This window comes from Mytilus galloprovincialis, chromosome 11 (assembly GCF_965363235.1).
Source record: "Mytilus galloprovincialis chromosome 11, xbMytGall1.hap1.1, whole genome shotgun sequence".
Lineage (NCBI taxonomy): Eukaryota > Metazoa > Mollusca > Bivalvia > Mytilida > Mytilidae > Mytilus > Mytilus galloprovincialis.
This window is the reverse complement of record NC_134848.1, coordinates 73,129,798-73,152,339: the sequence shown is the minus strand read 5'-3', so window position 1 is coordinate 73,152,339 and position 22,542 is coordinate 73,129,798. Positions and strand designations below refer to the sequence as shown.

General features: G+C 31.2%; 1 protein-coding gene across 1 annotated transcript; it reads right to left on the bottom strand.

The window, feature by feature from the left end:
* Nucleotides 1-410: 410 nt before the first annotated feature.
* LOC143050893 (techylectin-5B-like) lies at nt 411-2,924 on the bottom strand. The gene is made up of 3 exons (XM_076223998.1): nt 2,834-2,924; nt 1,609-1,773; nt 411-646 (listed from the first exon to the last, which is right to left on the bottom strand). Exons 1-3 carry the CDS (start codon nt 2,853-2,855, stop codon nt 411-413), a joined length of 423 nt encoding a protein of 140 aa, XP_076080113.1. The 5' UTR covers nt 2,856-2,924.
* Nucleotides 2,925-22,542: the final 19,618 nt, after the last annotated feature.

Below are 22,542 nucleotides of genomic sequence, written 5' to 3'. Positions count from 1 at the left end.
GTTATGAATCAATCATTTTAAAAAGTTTAATGAAGAATACGATATGGTCCATTCAACCTGTATATATCACACTCGTTTGTTAAATACATTTCTGATTGTGTTCAAATCAATGTACGTCTGTTAAAGTGTAAAAGTGTAAAATGGGTAACATACTATTTATTTGTTTGATAAAAACTATAGCATTTTAATCATTTTATTATAAAAGTAATCCGACAGGTTATAGCAGTCGAACTGTAACATATTTTTGAAACAGTTTCATGTTGCTTTTATTGTCACAAAAGATTAAGCAGCGGTTGCAATATATGCTATGTTTTGTACTGTTCTTTACTCATGAAAGATATCCATATCTATGGAACAACATTATTGTCATAAAACAATGTTCTATATCATACGTAACACATAAATCATTTCTATGCTCTACGGAACATCATTCTTGTCGACTTAAGTGAGTAGTAATATCCTCTCCACTGATACCAGTTGACACCATCAGCAAATGAAGCATGCGTACCTGTTAGATACTGACCATTCAGGTTGCTATAGTGACAGGCATTGTACCACCATGCTCCTTTATAGGTCTTGGAACAGTCCATGTTGTTTTTATCTTTAGTTGTAAACATATATCCATTATGATACGCAAGCGCATCTCCTGTAAACAATATTTGTTAAAAATTAGAAGACCTGCAGTTTTATGATGAATACCAAAAGAGTGATATTTTTTTTAACATTTATCTTACATTGATTTTAAAAGAGGGACGAAAGATACCAAAGGGACAGTCAAACTCATAAATCTAAAACAAACTGACAACGCCAAGGCTAAAAATGAAAAAAGACAAACAGAAAAACAATAGTACACATGACACAACATAGAAAACTAAAGAATAAACAACACGAACCCCACCAAAAACTAAGGGTGATCTCAGGTGCTCCGGAAGGGAAGGCAGATCCTGCTCCACATGTGGCACCCGTCGTGTTGCTTATGTGATTACAAATCCGGGAAATAGTATGATTCGGTAGGTCACATTCATGCAAAGGAAGTGGATTGTAGTGCAGTTAAACATCGCTATACATATATTTATCATTTTTTCCGATCCTAGAATGAACCCAAAATTGTGTAGAAATGTGACATGAATTCAACATTGCACGAACTTTTCTATATAGACAACAGAAGTGTAAAGCTGCCTAATAAAATGTATTTCACACACGGTTATTTACTGCAGATTTTAGAAACACCTGTCGCATGTATATTTATTTATTGTTCATGCTACAAAAACGTGTTGTACACAATGTTATGTACTGAACATTTAAGAGGTACGTGTTGCACATACGGTTCCTCACTGCGTATTCCTGATTTAGGTATTGTACACATCGAATATTCACTGTGTACTTCAAAACACGTGATGCACACACGGTATTTTAATGAGTAGACCAACTAGTTATACCCGTCATTTAATGTGTATTTCAAAAACACAATAATCATATTTAACTATATAAAATAACGAAACATGTTGGTTTGTGTTGTTAACTTACAGTGACATTCTGATACCCATGTTCGGTAAAAGCCACATCAACACAAAATTTGCACAACAATTGATTATGTGTGTATAATACCTGCATCTCCTGTATAGTCACTGATTTGCAGTTTAAATCCAGAACTTTCATCACTTATGGAGAATTGGGTGTATTCTGCGTAACGATGATTTCCGTCAAAATCTTCCAATTCGATTCTAAGAGTAAAGGTGCCTTGGTTTGTTAGTAGATGAAGGTATTTATTACCTTAAAATAAATGGATAAGATTTAAACTGTTACAATTAGTCTGGTTAATCCCTCAGGATTTGCAAACTCTAGGAAGTTTTGTTTTTGTTTGTTATGTCGGTGAGAATGGTAAAAAACATTTTGTATTTTTGGTCTTCCAAATGTTTCCCCGGAACACTTGCTAAAGAGTATTTATATGCATTGTTGTCACACACAGTTAAAAACCATAGTATGGATCGTTGCCTCGATGTTTGTGAATTGCCTATACACAATTTCACTTCTAGCATGGACCTGTAATCAACGCTTGGATAATTTCATTATTCAAATGGTTTATTTTGACAAAAGACTTTTTAAAAGATTCTTGAATTGTTAAGTGGCTACTGGAGGTCATGATCTTATACTTAATATTGTAAGTGTGGGTCTTAGACCCTAACCTAGCTTATAACCAGCCTTTCAAAAAAAAATAGTTTTGTTTTCAATGCGACCGAAATCATTGATATGATAAAGTTATACAGTGTTTGAAGAAAAAACTCATAAGAAACAAAGTACAAGGTACAATCAAACCTGCTTTAAATGTCCTCTCTTACAATCGAAAGCCTGTTTTTTTTATAATGAATACATCAAATATAGTATTAATTCTCTTGTTACATGTGCAAAGTAAGTTCATGTGATCCCAAATAAAACCTTTATTGGTAAATTCAACTGTATTTTGCAAATTCTAATTTTTGGTATGTTTTTTATCCGGATTTTATTATCATGTCTCTGTCTGTAATTTCTTTTGAATAATTGATACATAAAACGAAATAATTATATATATATATAAATCTGTTAGAGAAAATATGCAGGTCTTAACTTTTTATGGCCACTCATGTCGAAAAAACTTTGATAAAAAGCTTTCATCTGTACTTTGGTGTATTACATTTTTTCTTGACTCTAGATCAGAATAGATATATTCGTTTTTCTGTTTCTTATCGCCTATTGCACTGGAGACGAAATCTCTGATCAGATATACCATACATTTGTTTTACTTATGTAATGCATTTTTTTTGCCAATTGAACTTAAAAAATACAGCCCATGTACCTAGCCAGAACTCGTCACTCATATTTCCAAATCCGAGTTTGTAAGAATTCCAATCCCTGTAAAAGTCAACATTACCGTTCTGCCTTCTCTGGAATACCTAAAATAATTAGTTTAGGCTGGCTGGTCATTCGACATAATTTTACAATTACTTATAATATAACCACGATGGATATATACCAAAAATATGTGCTAACGACATATGCCTCTGAGGCAACCTTCACTAATGAAACCATTCAATGAGATGTCATATCCATTACATTGTAGCCATTTCAAACAAATAGTTTAAATAAATTTGCATTGATTGGAGAATTTTTTTTTTTTAACTTAGAATGTATTCTTTTGTCGTAACCATTCTGATAAGCAGTGGTTAAATAATAATGTCAAATCCAACACGATGTCTACGTTCTGACATACATCAGTTTCTTTTCTCATTTCCGCTACGCTTCGCTTGGTCATCTCAATTTGCGACTGTTAAGTCTATTTTTGTTTTTAGAATGCCAAGCGTTTCATACAATACAGTTATCTCCTAAATAGTATTTACGTACAGAGATATATTGCATTTGAATTTTGACCAGAACACATTTGTTTGTATTTAATATGGTCTAACGAAGACCATTTTAACGTGGTTTTACATATTGTTAAAAGCCGTATAAATAATCTGTAGTTTCTTACTATGCTAATAGATAATCTTATTTCAATTTTCTCAATTTATCTATTGAAACGATCCATAACTCCTAGGAAAAACTTAAGTAATATGATACATTTTGTTTAATGCATTAACGGAGTGAAATAACTGTCTGACCCCCCATACTAGACAATGGTTACTTCACTTCCTGTGTTATTGCAATGATACAGTGTGTCCAACCTCAGACTTTTTTTGCATTGCAAAGAAACAAAATCGTTAAACAAACAATGACAATTTAGAACATCTGACAATTATCTTGTAATACTTACAGTCCAACCGCCTCCATAATCATTTATTTCACAGAGTACATTAATGGTGCCATTCATTTTGAGTTGGTATATACCAGTTTTGCAGATAGGGCTGTTAAGGTCAGAACAGTCCTTCGTAACACCACACACATTTGCTTAAAGAAAAAGATGTGGTGAAATGTAGTACTTGCTCTTAAGATTGTAATACATTTCAACATTGGCAGTTGGTCAAAACGGAATATTAAAAGCGCAATACGCCTTGTAATATGTTTACCATGTATCATCGAAATTTAAAAGAGGCGAATGATAACAAAAAGAAACTCAAATTCATTAGAAAAGTAAGAAATTAGCTGACATTGCCATGGATTAAAAAGATTTGTAACAAACAACAGAACACATTACACACTATAACGTACAAAGCGTTTTCAAAAGACAACAGTTAATGTTTCAATCGTATGAACATTCTGGAGTATTTCATTTTATCTTGTGACATTTGCAATTTATCCGAAACCCTTTTTACAAGAAAGATATCTTCATGTGTTGGTTTATTTTGGTAAAGATACGTAACAGCCAGTTAGCTCATTTATATTGTATTTTTTTTTTCAAATGTGTGTACTCATTCATGTCTTATCATCTTTACAATAAATAACAATTATGCTATATATGCTGTTCCTCAAAATATGTAGCTGTGAGGGAGCATGTTTATACTACGTTTATCGTAAAATGATATAAGCAAGGAGGATAAACTAATGGAAACCAACGTAAGCACACACACATACAATATCAGATATTACCAACTAAAATCAAGGACCATGGTCCGAGCGCACGAAGACCAATCTTTGTTCACCTAGTCAATCACATATGTAGTACTAATATAACAAAAAAGTTATCACTTACTGTCACAGTTAAGACCAGTCCATTCATCCGGACACGTACATACATAGCTGTTCACCTGATTTCGACAGACCCCTCCATTTGTACAAGGCTGCTTATCGCATGGCGTTCCTGTTTATTGATAAAATCGATATAATTATTTAAATTTTCATATTCTTATTTTAATAATAATTTCTGCTAGTATACAATTCTAATTAGGGAAATAGTTTATTCGATTCCGTGTAAAATTTCGTTGTGTATTGTGTTAATGACAATTATAAAATACGACTTACAATTATTTACAGATTTAACATGCATGTAAGAATTCTTAAGTTTTCCTTACCCCGGATATATCTCGATTTGCATGATTTTAGTTCTTTGTCACATGCATATAACAATCAAAGCATTGTATCAAGCATTTGTTTCGAGTTCAACGTCGTTTATATAAGTAAAGTATACATAAGGCTATCTCTGTAGAGATTTAAACGTTTTTAATTTTTTTTAATGACTTTTGACGTATAAAAGATGTTTGAAATATGTTTATACTGGTGTGGCAGCAGTGTATGTAATAAACTCAAATGTCAGTGTACTTTTTCGAATAGTTATCTTTATACCATTTCGTTTTCGGAAAAATAAATGATACAGATAAAACAAAATTAAAACAAGATTGTGTGTGGTTTGATATTTTTAATGATGCATTATACTGCAACAAATGATGAAAAAAGTTCAATATTTGTAGTTAAAAGGCTGATGATGACATGCTTCAAAAATAAAATAGAACCAAGAGTGTCACTAAAACTAACGATGATATACGGAACACAACTATAACACCCATTTTCTCACGAAGACCACTGCAAGTTAACTTCTGTCAAAGGAAAGTTATGTCAAATGTGTATTGGTACAAAAATGTATATGGCATATCTTTGACAGCTCAACTTTACCTTAACATGGAGAAAACTATTACAACTGTTACAGTGATTGCTTATTAAAGTACGTTAATAATCATCAATTAGTAAATTATCTCTGAAAAGATGCAGCACAAGAAGTGGAAATATCGTCAATAACGCAAACAAGTCTAGAAAACATTACAATTTTGATATTTCATTTTAGTGGTAATATCCATTTGATATTTTGTTTATAATGCGAAGCTGTTCATTAGTTGAGATTGTAACAAAAGGAAATGTCATTACTCGGTATTTTAATAATGTTTAAATAGATAGGTCCACATATCATTTACAAATAATCTATCGTTCAATTATTTTATGATTGCTCATCTCTATGTTTATTGGCAAACATCAATATATAGATTACTTGAGTAAAAGAAATATTAATTAAGGTGTTAATCAAGCATTGAAACATTCAATTTAATACATGAAATGATTACAGATTAAATAGGTTAATCAATTTGTACTTTTGACTTGCTTCAGAATTATTTAATTATATATGCTGGTAGTGATTTAGGTTATCGTGATATATTGTATAGAGTTTTTGCTAAGAAAAAGTAACATAATCAAACTCTGATTAACTAACCTCTTTGAAGGAATGAGAACTAGAATATACACATTGGGACATGCTGGTACTGTAACGAACTTAATACAACTCATCTCAGTTTTTTTTTTAAAAGTTAAATAAAATTCGTAGTTACAATTTTTGAAACAAAGTTTCTATTTTTATGACATTACAACTTTTTTATCTTCGTAAACTCATTAATTCCATTTGCACTCCATTGGGCCATGCCAGGAGAGAACAGTAGAAATCTCGATAATTGTAATTGCTGTGATAAAACTTTTACCTCAGCAAACTATCTGCAGACACCTGTTAACTGTTGACATTTGTGCGATTTTTGTAAGTGATGTTAGGTTGTTGCGTCAATGACACGAGCCCACACATTTATGTTATCTCCTAGCTACTACATATGAGCTAAAAACCATTTATTTAATACAATCAATGAAGAGAAGTGCGTTCATACAGACTAGAAATGCAAAAATGAATGTACAAATTAATTTGTAAATTTAGGGTTTACAAAAACTGACAGGTCATCATATTTGAATGGCAGAAGAAAACCATTCAACCACAAAAAAATGTATAGCAAGACAATAACAATCAAAACCAAGGAGTAAACAAAGACTCGTAACACCAAAAGACATTTACATCAACAGTTATTTGTAATGAATAAGAAACACGAACTCAACTTAAAACCGGGAGTAAAATCAGGTGCTCCGGAAAGGTAAGCATTTCCTGCACCGTATACAGCACCCGTCGTGTTATTTCTTTGTTCAGTTTGGTAATGATGGAAGGTTATTATGACTGAAAAAGAATATCAGAAAGGATTTCTGACACACTTTTGTCATAATGGCCAATCAGATCATGATGGCAACCGTAAAATTTCTTGAGTATTGACCTTAATTTGATTGATTTATAGCCTTAGCGTATAACATATAGTATAGCATGTATAGGGTGCATATGGACAGGATGAAATAAAAGGAAATTTGAGAAAAATAATATTTGTCAATGAAAAACCGCTTTTTGTTGCTCTTTATTGTTTCTATATTGCTAATCTCTATAAGCAAATATAGTTAGATCAATCGATCATTCTATTGGTTTATGTTAATGATTGTTCAATCAGACACATTAAGGCCAACCATAGTATTTCGAAAGGAGTGTGTTTCTCATCTTCTGTATTTTGTGAGCGGTTTCGTAACCTTTTTGCTGTTATTTTTCTTTTGTTCTTTTGCCATTATTTTCGCCGTTCCTCGACATTCTTGTATGCTTTCTTTTCACTTTTACTTTCCTTTTGATTACTTTCATGTCTTTTAAAAGTAAGAACTTCAACAAGGTATAAAACCAGGTTTTATCCACAATTTTCAACATCAGTAAATGCCTGTACCATGTGGAAATGACTATAACTTTAAAGTTGATCGAACGGAATAATAAAATACATAGTATATGATATATATTTTGACGAACCACATATCCAAGTGCCATTTCTACTTTTTTTTTTTAACATAAACGTTGCACACATGAAATAAGAAAAAATAACAAACTCAACCAAACTTTTTAGTTGGGAAATAACTCTTACTAAGAATGTCCGTAGGTGTTGAAGTATACTTACGATATGATATGCAAACGTGTCCATTTATATTCAATGGAACACACTTTTCACGTTCCTTACAGGGATTGGTAGGCAGACAACTATCTCCATCCTGAAATTATAATCTTAAAAAAATCAATACAGTTAACGTCCGTCCAGTGCACAGTTATGACAATATATAAATAAATATTGTAGAGAGATACATTTATATAAACATTGTACTTAAAAGGTTATTTCGTAAAATTGAATCACTTCTCCGGCAAATGTACTTCGAATCTTATAACTATGTAGCGATTACCAAAGAATAAAAAATAGCCGCATTTATGAGTGATTGGCAGGAAGCTCTTAGTCGTGATCTTAACATGTCTCTTTTATCTAATCTGTGAAAAATCACAACGGAAAAAGTTCCTTATCAAAAAGCTCAAACACATCTAACGAATGGAAACAACTGTCATAATCTGTAAGCGGTGTCGTGTAATATTTGAGCAATAATGTTTGATGAAAAACTATTGCGTCGTAAAATTACGTTTAGCTGCTGTCTATTTATATCAATGTTAAAATGTGGTTAAAATAATATTTAGATTAATTGTATTTTGCATGGACAAAACCTAGTCCCGTCTGTAAAATAATTGTTGCTTGCTTTATTTCCAATGGCAATTAAGTTGTGCATATTCAAGACAAGAACATATTTACAAGTTGATACAATGGGTAGTTTCTGCAATTAGAACGACCGGGATTAAAGGCAGATAATTTGGACAGCCAATTGACAATAAAGGTATGTTGGATATGAACAGACATTTTAAATTGCATGAGTCACCTAACACTTATCATTTAGCTGTTGCTTTGGTTCTTTGACGTGGAAAGAGCGTGCCACGCAATCTCTATTTCTCCCTTAAGAACACATAAGATTTAATGTCAAATGATTTAACGCGATAAGACCTTGGTGATGCTGCAGTCTAAAAAAAAACAAATCAATCAGTCAGTCAATGTTTGTCAAAGTTTAAAATTAAATGTATAGCCGAATTGGAAGAAGGTAGGCGCCAGTGCCTATAATCTTCCTATAACTATTATACTCATCAATTTCCTCCACATGTTTCTCCCCTTCTTCTATCATAACTACAACTGCATAGTAATTATTGTAATTAAAGTAATAATATAATATTTGTATAATATTAAGCATATTGTAAACTAGAATCAGAATAAAAAACTTACTAAAGTAAAATTGTCTAAATTAGCGAATGAAAACCCTTCACTATCTTTTAGTTTGTCTCCTGGTAGGGATACAGACAACAGTTGGCAAGTCAGTGTATCCCGTCTGTAATTAACACCATTACAACCTTTATAATGTGTACATTCCCGAATACACATATTTGGTCCTCTATTTTCCATTGCAAAAATCACATGTGCGTCCATCTGTTTATCTTTCTGGAGGAATAAAGCCAACACGTTTTGTATATAACACGAAAGTGTCAAGTAAGAAATTGTTACTAATTTAAGTATAAACATCCTTCTTCGTTTCTCTTGTAAATAATTATGAAGAGTTTTATTGGAAAAGTTCATCAATGATCGTTTTTGGTTAATTATTAATATTGATAATGTAATTAAATATTACATTAGAACAATATTTGATTAACCAATAATAAATTTAACCGCCACAATAAGTATTGATTTTGTTTACCAACACTATCGTGTTATTCAATGATGAACAAAATCAGATAAAGTTTAAATTTCAAAGTTCGATCATTTATTCAAGTCTAGTCGCATGTAACAATATTACAAACAAAAAGTGATAATGTATCAAACAAGTACAATATTTGAATGTGCCATTCTTTTTGAGACTTTCAAATTACTCTGATTTCCTATTTTGCACGCCTGATTGCTTGTTTTCTCTCTTTTATTTATATTTGACATGTTATTTATCAAGTGTCAGACATTTTGTTTTAAATATTACAACACCCAAATATAAGTATTCTCAATCGAGCTTTCAAACGCTACAAGTATATATAAAACAGCACACAATTACGTTATTTTTGTAAAACACATTCAATCTACGTGGAACTATAATGTGAATTCTAATGCTATTTGGATCTAACGGTTTTTTTCATTGGCTAAAAGTTGCCGTCAAATCCACAGTTGACAAGGCGTAACTAAGGAGGGACCCGCCATTTTGAATTGATTGAATCAACAAATGTTCGTTTACTACTATATAATCGAAAATAAAACAACACCTACCTCGAATTCGCCGTTTTAATGTAATTTAATCAGAATTTGAAGCGTACAGGTAACGTAATAACCTCCAGTTTGTAAGTTTTCAATTGTATGACGTCACGTTTAGCCATGACGTCTTTGTGCCAAAATCATTCATGAACTTTCGCGGATTTTTTTCTATTTGTCAAATTTAGACATTTTTTTCAAGTTTTATCGGATTTTTTTCTTATTGTAATGCATTAGAATCGGACTAACAGTACTGTAGTTGAAGAGTTGCCACCGTCAATTTTGATTTGACGGTCGCAAATCTCCGTTTTACTGTCTCCGCTACGCGTCGCCAGTAAAACTGCATTTGCGACCGTCAAATCTACAATTGACGGTGGTAACTCTTCAACTACAGTACTGTTATTCCTTAAATATTGTACACGCTACCAAAAAGTTAAATAACAAAAAAAAAACTTCTATCGGAAAGTCATTAAACAAAATCCAAAATCAAAAGTTCCAGTATATTAAACGAATTCATTACAACTGTCATATTCCTGACTTGTTAAATTATAACATAAGTAATCATGCTACTTCTTTTTAATGAATCCATATTCAAATGGAAAGCCCCACATACTCATTTGAACTAATTATAACATAAGTAGTCACGATACTTCTTTTTAATGAATCCATATTCAGAAGGAAAGCCCCACATACTCACTTGAACTAATTATAACATAAGTAATCACGATACTTCTTTTTAATGAATCCATATTCAAATGGAAAGCCCCACATACTCACTAGAACTAATTATAACATAAGTAATCACGATACTTCTTTTTAATGAATCCATATTCAAAAGGAAAGCCCCACATACTCACTTGAACTAATTATAACATAAGTGATCACGATACTTCTTTTTAATGAATCCATATTCAAAAGGAAAGCCCCACATACTCACTTGAACTAATTATAACATAATTAATCACGATACTTCTTTTTAATGAATCCATATTCAAAAGGAAAGCCCCACATACTCACTTGAACTAATTATAACATAAGTAATCACGATACTTCTTTTTAATGAATCCATATTCAGAAGGAAAGCCCCACATACTAACTTGAACTATTTATAACATACGTAATCACGATACTTCTTTTTAATGAATCTATATTCAGAAGGAAAGCCCCACATACTCACTTGAACTAATTATAACATAAGTAATCACGATACTTCTTTTTAATGAATCCATATTCAAAAGGAAAGCCCCACATACTCACTTGAACTAATTATAACATAAGTAATCACGATACTTCTTTTTAATGAATCCATTTTCAGAAGGAAAGCCCCACATACTCACTTGAACTAATTATAACATAAGTAATCACGATACTTCTTTTTAATGAATCCATATTCAGAAGGAAAGCCCCACATACTCACTTGAATTAATTATAACATAAGTAATCACGATACTTCTTTTTAATGAATCCATATTCAGAAGGAAAGCCCAACATACTAACTTGAACTAATTATAACATAAGTAATCACGATACTTCTTTTTCATAAATCCATATTCAAAAGGAAAGCCCCACATACGCATTTGAACTACCGGTAATTATAACATAAGTAATCACGATACTTCTTTTTTATGAATTCATATTCAGAAGGAAAGCCCCACATACTCACTTGAAATAATTATAACACAAGTAATCATGCTACTTTTTTTACATAAATCCATATCCGGACGGAAAGCCCCTCGTACTTATACGAACAAATTATAACATAAGTATTAGTAATCATGATACTTTATTTAAAAAAAAAATCCATACTCAAAAGGGAAGCCCCTCATTATTCTAGAAACATATTCATAGCAATCTAATCAAGTTACTTCTTTTAAATAACTCGTTATTCAAGAGGAATGCCTCCTCATACTTTTATGCAATATTTTTTACAAATTAATCATACCACTTCATTTTAACAAATTCATATTCAAAAGGAAAGACTCTCATGGATGAAATAAACATAAATTTTCTGTTTGATAAATCCATATTCAGAAGTATTTGCATCACACACTCATATTCAAATTTTATAACACAGCCATGGCATTCAAATAATTCGAACAAAATTCAATAATGGACGCAACAAAGAAATAAACTGATTGTTGCGCAGTTTGTAGTTTTCTGTGTATGTGTTTTTTTTTGTTGTTTTTTTGTTGTTTTTTTTTTGTACACGCTACCAAAAAGTTAAATAACAAAAAAAAAACTTCTATCGGAAAGTCATTAAACAAAATCCAAAATCAAAAGTTCCAGTATATTAAATGAATTCATTACAACTGTCATATTCCTGACTTGTTAAATCATAACATAAGTAATCATGCTACTTCTTTTTAATGAATCCATATTCAAATGGAAAGCCCCACATACTCATTTGAACTAATTATAACATAAGTAATCACGATACTTCTTTTTAATGAATCCATATTCAAAAGGAAAGCCCCACATACTCACTTGAACTAATTATAACATAAGTAATCACGATACTTCTTTTTAATGAATCCATATTCAAAAGGAAATCCCCACATACTCACTTGAACTAATTATAACATAAGTAATCACGATACTTCTTTTTAATGAATCCATATTCAGAAGGAAAGCCCCACATACTAACTTGAACTAATTATAACATAAGTAATCACGATACTTCTTTTTAATGAATCCATATTCAGAAGGAAAGCCCCACATACTCACTTGAACTATTTATAACATAAGTAATCACGATACTTCTTTTTAATGAATCCATATTCAGAAGGAAAGCCCAACATACTAACTTGAACTAATTATAACTTAAGTAATCACGATACTTCTTTTTAACGAATCCATATTCAGAAGGAAAGCCCCACATACTCACTTGAACTAATTATAACATAAGTAATCACGATACTTCTTTTTAATGAATCCATATTCAAAAGGAAAGCCCCACATACTCACTTGAACTAATTATAACATAAGTAATCACGATACTTCTTTTTAATGAATCCATTTTCAGAAGGAAAGCCCCACATACTCACTTGAACTAATTATAACATAAGTAATCACGATACTTCTTTTTAATGAATCCATATTCAGAAGGAAAGCCCCACATACTCACTTGAACTAATTATAACATAAGTTATCACGATACTTCTTTTTAATGAATCCATATTCAGAAGGAAAGCCCAACATACTAACTTGAACTAATTATAACATAAGTAATCACGATACTTCTTTTTCATAAATCCATATTCAAAAGGAAAGCCCCACATACGCATTTGAACTAATTATAACATAAGTAATCACGATACTTCTTTTTTATGAATTCATATTCAGAAGGAAAGCCCCACATACTCACTTGAACTAATTATAACACAAGTAATCATGCTACTTTTTTTTACATAAATCCATATCCGGACGGAAAGCCCCTCGTACTTATACGAACAAATTATAACATAAGTATTAGTAATCATGATACTTTATTTAAAAAAAAATCCATACTCAAAAGGGAAGCCCCTCATTATTCTAGAAACATATTCATAGCAATCTAATCAAGTTACTTCTTTTAAATAACTCGTTATTCAAGAGGAATGCCTCCTCATACTTTTATGCAATATTTTTTACAAATTAATCATACCACTTCATTTTAACAAATTCATATTCAAAAGGAAAGACTCTCATGGATGAAATAAACATAAATTTTCTGTTTGATAAATCCATATTCAGAAGTATTTGCATCACACACTCATATTCAAATTTTATAACACAGCCATGGCATTCAAATAATTCGAACAAAATTCAATAATGGACGCAACAAAGAAATTAACTGATTGTTGCGCAGTTTGTAGTTTTCTGTGTATGTGTTTTTTTTTTGTTGTTTTTTTGTTGTTTTTTGTTTTTTTTTTTGCATAGACATTGCTAGTTTGTTTCATAATTATGAGTTTGACTATCTCTTAGTTTTTAGGGTCTGTCTTTTATGCATTCCTTTAAAATTGTCTCAGTTTGAGGGAGGGTTATGATAATTATGATAATCAGTCACCATGCTGTATTTTCTTCACGTTAATATATAGAGTTTCCGCTTTCATGTCAGTTAAGCAGTTGTAACAAAAAGGCACCGATTTTCTTTGACAAATTTATGCCTTCTAGTATTGCATGACATTTTAAACTCAAAGTCATTTACTTGTATCACTAATTCGAGAACTTTGAGGATGGCCTGTTAGAAACGATCGTTAAATCGATTAAAATGCAAACATTCAGGTGCAGAAAACATTCTTTAGGCAAGAAAAGAGGGGACAAAATGGAATAAAACTAAGAACTCTGACCCAAATTATGCAAATGGTGGTGTTCATTCAGTTGTAATTTTGACTTTAAAAAGACTTGTTTTAAAACATTTTAAGTTGTTTAATAAGAATTAATATGTAGTTTTTCTAAAATTAGACTTCAACATGTTTACACTCACTAATAGTTTCAAATCTTTCAAAATTTCACGTCTGTATAAAAAGATACATAGATTTGTTCCTCATATTTATCAATAAAAAAGAATAGACAACCCATCGTAATGAAGACAAAAAACCCAACAACCTCCATTTTTAACTTAAAAATAAATAACTTTATTATAAATTTATTTTATTAACTCACCTGACCTGAAGGTCAAGTCAGCTTTTCTCATCACTTGGCGTCCGTCGTCCGTTAACTTTTAAAAACACCTTTTCCTCTGAAACAAGTGGGCCAAAATCAACCAAACTTGGCCACAATCATCATTGGGGTATCTAGTTTTAAAAATGTGTCCGATGATCTGGCCTACCAACCAAGATGTCCATCATGGCTAAAAATAGAACGTATGGTTTAACTGTAGATTTTGGCCTATATCTCTGAAACCAAAGCATTTAGAGCAAATCTGACATGAAATAAAATTGTTTATTATGTCACGATTTATCTGCCCTGAAATTTTCAGACAAATTGGACAACCCGTTTTTAAGTTGCTGCCCCGAATTAGTAAATTTAAGGAAATTTTGCAGATTTTGTTTATTATCTTGAATATTATTATAGATAGAGATAAACTATAAACAGCAATAATGTTCAACATAGTAAAATCTACAATAAGTCAAATGACGAAAAGTGTCAATTGACCCCTTAAGGAGTTATCGCCCTTTATAGTAATTTTTTAACAATTGTCATAAATGTTTGTATATGTTTACAAAATATGTTCCACTGCAATTACTGGGCCAAGTTCATTATAGCTAAAGACAATTGTAGCAACAAGATTTTTCAGTCAAGTAAGATCTACAAGACATCACCATCACCAAAATACAATTTTGTCATGAATTTATCTGTGTTTATTGTTCAATATGCACATAGACCAAGGTAAGGGACACAGACTCCTGAGATCCTCTAGTTTCGATTCCTATAATTTTAGGATTGTTTTCTGCTGCGGGTGGTATTTTAATTCAAGCGCCGTTGATTTAAAATTCCATCGATAGAGATCAAAAGATATAAAGTCCTGCGCTGTGGATAAAAAATGTAGCGCTGTAGATATAAAGTGGGACGCTTGAGTTGTAGCATCCCAAGCACTTGAACTCAAATCTTTAGAGGTGTACTTTAGATCAGACGCGCTGGATTTTGAGATTTATGACGCTTTTATTTTCGTCCTTTGTTGCTGGACTTCAAAAACCACAACCTTTTATTTGTGTGAGACATACAAATACATCTTTAAATTATTTGGATCGAAATAAAACCGAATAAATTCTTTTCTCTAAGTTTAAAGCGTGAGTATGTCTCTTCCATCAGCTGTCAGCGCTGTAGATATTAAGTCCAAAGTTTAGCACTAAAGACATATCAAAGTCTAGTGCTGTAGATGTACATCTTAATTATTTTAATTTAAAACTACAGCGGTTGAATTTACAGCTTTAGCGCCAAACTTCACATCTCCAGCGCTTAACTATTTATACATCTACAACGTTAGAATAGGGATTTATATCGTCAGCACTATACATTTTATCTCCAGTGAATGACATTACATCTCTAGCGCTTGAATTTTAATCTACAACGCTTGATTTGACATCTATAGGGCTAAAATTCATATCTCCAACGTTTAATTGTTTATACATCTGCAGTTACATCTCACTGGTGTTAAACTGATAATCGTAACTTGATTTACAACGTTCCCAATATTGTGACGACAGAAATAGGTAAAATCTTTTCAGTAATTTTTCTCCAATGTAGGCTGTTGTTGTCAAGCGTTACTCAGCTGCAAGGTTTTTCGATACCATTAGATCATAATTGAATCGTAACGGTACACTATTATTGTCTAAGACCTTAGAAAATTGCCGTCGGGATGATAATCGTAACTCATTGCCAGTTTTCTTAATTTATAATTGCTATTTCGTTATCTCATAATAGACATTTGCGGAAACTGTCTACGATTAGGATTACAATTATACTTACAGGAAGCATATAAATCTTGGGCTTTCTCAAAGTGTAAAAAATAAACTGTCGATCCAAAACAATGTAATGATATAGTAGTGATAATCTTCTGTAGTTGAACAACGATTTCTTTTCTAATATATTTGCAGCAATACGTTAACATTAATTATTGTATACGGTATTATCCAGGTTGAAAATGCTGTAATTGTACGAATTGTTATAGAGGGACCTAACATTATTTTTAAAATACCTTTATCGTGAGACACACAAACTGAAAATATCGCAATTGTCGTTGCAATAGCTAGATTGGGACAATTGCCGAAAAAAAAAATTAAGCAATACTTTGTGTTAGGAAACCATGGAGCCTGTTAGCATGTTAATGCTAAGACATACTTTCTCTCTTTTGTTTTGTTTTGTTTTTTAAGAGAATGAGGAAATACAGCGGACGGGTGTTTTTGAGCTATTTATTCTTCATAAAATTTCACATGCCGTTCGGTATAATTTTGAAATCATTTATGTTTCCTGAATAGGATAAACACGTCTACGTTTTTGGTTTAAATAGACAAAAAAATATAACAGTTATTCGAGATAAAAACAACAACAAAAAAAGTTACAACGAACTTCTCTGTGTCGGAAATATATTTTAAACTGTTCGCCAGTAAGAATAGGTGTACTCAAATAGTTTAAAAATATTTGTTTTTTTTTTTTTTTTTTTTTTTTTTTTTTTTTTTTTTTTTTTAAATTATACATACTTTATTGAAAACTTTCACATTTGTTAGTTTGATACAGAAAGTACCGGTACCTTATCCCGGCCTCGTTAAACATTAGATTGTATATTTAGAAAAATTGTTAGTAATTGTTAGTACTCAAAATTATAAAATATATATACAGTATATTATTGTGTATCAATTATTTCAATATTGATCAATAAAGTGAGGATTTTATTTAAGAGAGAATGTGAGAAGAGAAGAGAAAATAATAAATAATTAAAACACAAATGCAAAACAAAAACAAAAAAAAATAAAAACTAGAGAAAAAAAATAAAAATAACAAATAGAAAGTCCTTGAAATTTGGAATTTGGCAGCAGTATTTTTTTCTTAAGATACAACATTAAATAAATTTGGCAAAGTTGGTTTTCCATTGTAAATAATTCATACAAACACAAAACAGATATTAGAGAATGTATATGCATTTAAGGCACAAAACAAGAACAAAAGACAATAAACAATAAACAACATATAACAGTATATTATATAAAAACATATATGTTGGTGTGAGAAGGCTAAAATATAATGCACAATAACATTACATAGGGTAATGCTAATTAAGTTGCTTAAGTGTAAATTATTCTAATAATGGAAGCCAGGGGTCCCAGTAGAGGTTGGCAATGTGAAGAGGCTTTGTTTTAAAAAATATATTCTTTTCTAGTATTATATTTTCTTTTAGATAGTTTTTTAGCCCTGCAAAATTTACTTGATTTTCACACAGTTTTGTTCTATAGATAAAGAATTTTGATAAAAGTATTATTAAGTTTTTTATTTTATTATTTTCTGTTTTTCCTAAATTTCCGAATAAAATAATATCCATGTTAAATGGAATAATTATTTGTGTTTGGTTATAAATCCAGTCCATGAGTCTTATCCACAGATCTGCTATTTTATGGCATGTCCAAAATATGTGTTCAATATCTTCAGTAACTTCACTGCAGAAAGTACATTTATCGCTTTGTTTTATTTTGATCTTAAATAAAAATTTATTTGTGCCCAATATTCTGTGTATTATTCTATATTGGAACCAGTGGAGTTTTGAGCTTTTTGTGGAGTAAAAAGACATATTATGTACAGTTTTCCAATCAAAATTTTTGTTGAGTGTTAAGGACCATTTTTCTTCACATCTAAGTTTAGTACTGCTTTTTTCAAATAAAACATTATACATATCTTTCGAGCCTTTTCTTGATAAAAAAAATATTCTTATATTATTTGGCATAATTGGTCCTAGTGTTTTATAACAATTGTTTGTGGATATATAGTTTTTTAAAGCCTTTTTATATGATTTTATTGATGAAATGACCCCATTATAAGTAAGAAAGTTAAATATTTGTTACCTATGTTTTCAACAGCAACAAATAAGAAATAACAAACGAGTTCCAAGTTGTTTTTCTTTTATACAATTATTATAAGAGATCTTGGGAATTATTAAGTATGGATGTTACTTTTCGCGGTGTCGAAAATTGTCCCCCCGTGAACATGGCTGGGACTGGTATGCTTGAAACATGAGCTATAATCCCTGTTCCGAGACTGATACTTTTTTTTTTATTGAATTGTAATATAGAGTGCACTGACGACGCAGGGGTCGATCCAGCCATTTTCAAATGGGGAATCCACCCCAAGATAAAGGGGGAGGGGGTCAGACCATGTGTCCCTATTCATCCAAAACATTGACCGGCAAGAAAAGGAGTGTTCCAAGCCCCGGACCAGCCTGTGATCTCTCTCTAAGACGTGTTTCATTTCAGCACAAAGTTAATACGCAAATCTATACAATTGATTGTAAGGGATAAAAAATTCAAAAGTGTAGCAGGCGAGAAGAAATTGTTATAAAATCACGATCTATTTTAATCGGCAAAGCAACGGTTTCGGATACAAAGTTGTAATAATAACAAAAAAGACATCAACATTACTATTTCAAATGAAACAGTTTGTGGAGTATCCTCTGAACAATATTATTGCTGGTTTTCGTACGTGTATACCTAACCATTGTATTTAAAGTACCTTGTTTCGCATGGAAAGTCTATTGTTCCTGCTGATAATATATATATATCTTACATATATCTACAGCTTCGGTCCTTTTAAATCCTTGTCTTCAAATATTTGGCTTTGTGCGGTCATGATGTTCAATTCAAAAAAGCGCTTCGAACACATGAAATCCTAATGTTTTGCTTACATCTTTTGTTTTTTATTTTATAGAAGACACCATTTGCTATTTTGTATCTGTGTTGTTGTTTTTTTTGTATTTTGACATGACCCGTTTTTTTTGTCGCCTGTAATCGTTAGTCTAAAGTGTAAACCTAGGTAAAAAACTAGTCTCCGCAATTGTCTATTAGTAACTGAAAAATAATTAAATGTGTCTTCCAGCTTTTTAATGATATGTTGTGTGTAAAGACAGAAATGCCCAGTTTGACATTTACGCGAAATAAAAAAAAAATGAATCGACTTACAGGTTAATATCTGGAACAAATTTACATAAAAATTTCGATTTATAAATGACAACAGTATGCATAACCTTTGAACCTTTTAACTTTGATAACTATTTACACCACTGGGTCGATGCCACTGCTGGTGGACATTTCGTCCCCGATGGTATCACCAGCCCAGTAGTCAACACTTCGGTGTTGACATGAATATCGATAATGTGGTCATTTTTGTAAATTTCCTGTTTACAAAACTTTGAATTTTTCGAAAAACTAAGGATTTTCTTATTCCAGGCATAGATTACCTTAGATGTATATGGCACAACTTTTGTAATTTTGGATCCTCAATGCTCTTCAACGTTGTACTTGTTTGCTTTATAAATAATTTGATATGAGCGTCACTGATGAGTCTTATGTAGACGAAATACGCGTCTGGTGTACTAAATTATAATCCTGGTACCTTTGATAAATTTATTGTCCCCCTTCCAATTTTATGATATGGTAGTATATAGCATTTTACATTAGAACTATTAATCATATAATTATGCACAAAAACAAATCATAAGATGTTGGATGTTTTTTCGTGATTAATTCATCACCATATTTTAATCATATGCTATCAGATAGCTGTTTTAATGTCAATATCAATTAAACACTATCCAATTACGATTATCTTCTTATTTTTTACTACCGGAATTACGATTATCTTTTTTTCGAAATACGATTATCATCCCGTATTTTTCGACGGCAATTTTCAAAGCGCTTAGACAATTATAGTACACTGTAACGATTTAAATATGCTGATTATGGTATAGAAAAACCTTGCAGCCAATTAACTCTTGACAACCACAGGCTTCATTTGAAAAAAATGACTGAAAAGATTTTACCTATTTCTGCCGTCGCCATATTTTGATCGTCATAATTCCAGTTACGATTATCAGTTTAATACTTCATCGCTGGACATTTTCATCATCAGCGCTGGACTTTACACCGCAAGCTCTTGACTTGTTTTCTAAAGAGGTGGACTTTATTTATATCTCCAGCGCTGGACTGCTGAACTAAAGCGCTTAACATTGCATATCCATGCTGGAGATTTCTTTCTTAAAAAATAACCTCATAATTTCTTGTATATTGTTGTTATATTTGAGAAGGCCTCTCCATTCCAAAACCATTGAATGGATTCGAACTATCAAGGAATTTGCATGTCCCTTTTTTGCATTAGGAATAAAAGCTAAAATCAATGCAAAACAGTCATTTTTTTATATTGAAAATAATGAAATATTCAAAATAATGACTTTATTGAATATATTTTGTGTGACGAGCTTTGTTTTTTGAATCGAGATCTTTTATCATGTGTGCTGTACTTTTTGTTTTGCATACTGATTTTAGATTTTCTGTCTCTCTGGTATAGAAAAACGACGTGTGCGTTAGATTGGTGTTATTGATAGAAGCTTAATTGGCAAGCATTAGCTACATTTATGTTCATTCTTATTTGGATATTAAAAACATCACTATTGAGTGAAGAAATAGAAGAAAAAAAAAATTATGCAATCTATTCTATTATTTTGGTCAAGTGCTTGAACAAAAAAAAATCGATGATTTTCAAAGAATTATTAAACTATACATCAGAAAAAGGTTAATTGTAAAAAGTGTTGTACTGTCCCTTTGGTATCTTTCGTCCCTCTTTTGTAGTGACGATTGTCTCTTTGCGTTTTAAAAAACAATCTTATTCCCTGTTGATGAAGAATTTGAGCGAGTTACTCGGAGCTCAACCATTTAAGAGAAAACGTGTGGCTGCATATGTCGTTTTCAGTATTTGGTTGGTCTCTATATATATGTAGAATGTTTTCGTTACCAAATCTTGAAGCAGAAAACTAATATTGTAATGTGTGCGTCAATCAAAACTTACATTTTGCAACTTGCTGTTTTTTCGAATGTCGAAAATGCCACTTGAAAAAAAAACCCGAATGACCAAAATATTTAATATAAACCCGTACAATTCCGTTTCTACACTGTGTTAATCTGAATAACACACTGGCCTGTTATTAAAGTTTCCGATTGTCTTTTAATCAAAGTACAGAGTGTGGCCAAAAGTATTCGTCACTTGAGATTTTTTCCTATATATTATATATAAAACTTTTTTTTTCAAAAAAATATTTTGGGGTCAATTTTGGTCTGATTTTAAGCAACTTGGTACCAATAAAAGCAGATTTGTCACAGGTATATTTGTTTATTTGGTTATATATTGTTTTGTGGATCATTTTTTTTTTCACAAGATAAACACAAAATATTTTTTTCTGTTAAAAAATTCGCTATATATTCAACCAAATTAAATTATAAAAATTTAGTGTATGTGTTTATATCAAGAGAAAACAAAAAAACAACTGAGGACAAAACTTTAACCAAATAAACAAACATACTTTAGACAATTCTACGTCTTTTAAGGCCTTGTTAATCAAACCTAACCATAAACATGATAAATGCCCTCAAAACAATTTTTTGAAAAAATGTGTTTTTATATAAATAGATAGCAAAAAAATGAAGGTGACGAATACTTTTTGCCAGGTACTGTATTTTTCACATTTCAAATTGTAAAATATTTTTTTTATAGGGCACTCATGTCAACAAAAATATATACATTTAGTAGTATTTTAATCATTTTAATAGATAAAAAATTCGCAGATGAATAGCAGAGTCGAAGTGTCACACATTTTCAAATGATTTTTTTGTTTTTATTGAGGTACATAATACGATTGAGAGTCTGACATGACGTTAACAATGTTCTGTACTGTAAGTTACATATGATCGATTGTTATGCTCTACGGAACATCATTCTTGTCGATTTAAGTGAGTACTGCTGTCCTCTCCACAGCTTCCAGGTAACACCATCTGCAGTTGATGCAAATGTTCCGCTCAGATACAGACCATTCAGGTTGGTATGGTGACAATTATTGTACCACCAACCGCCTTTAAATCCCTTG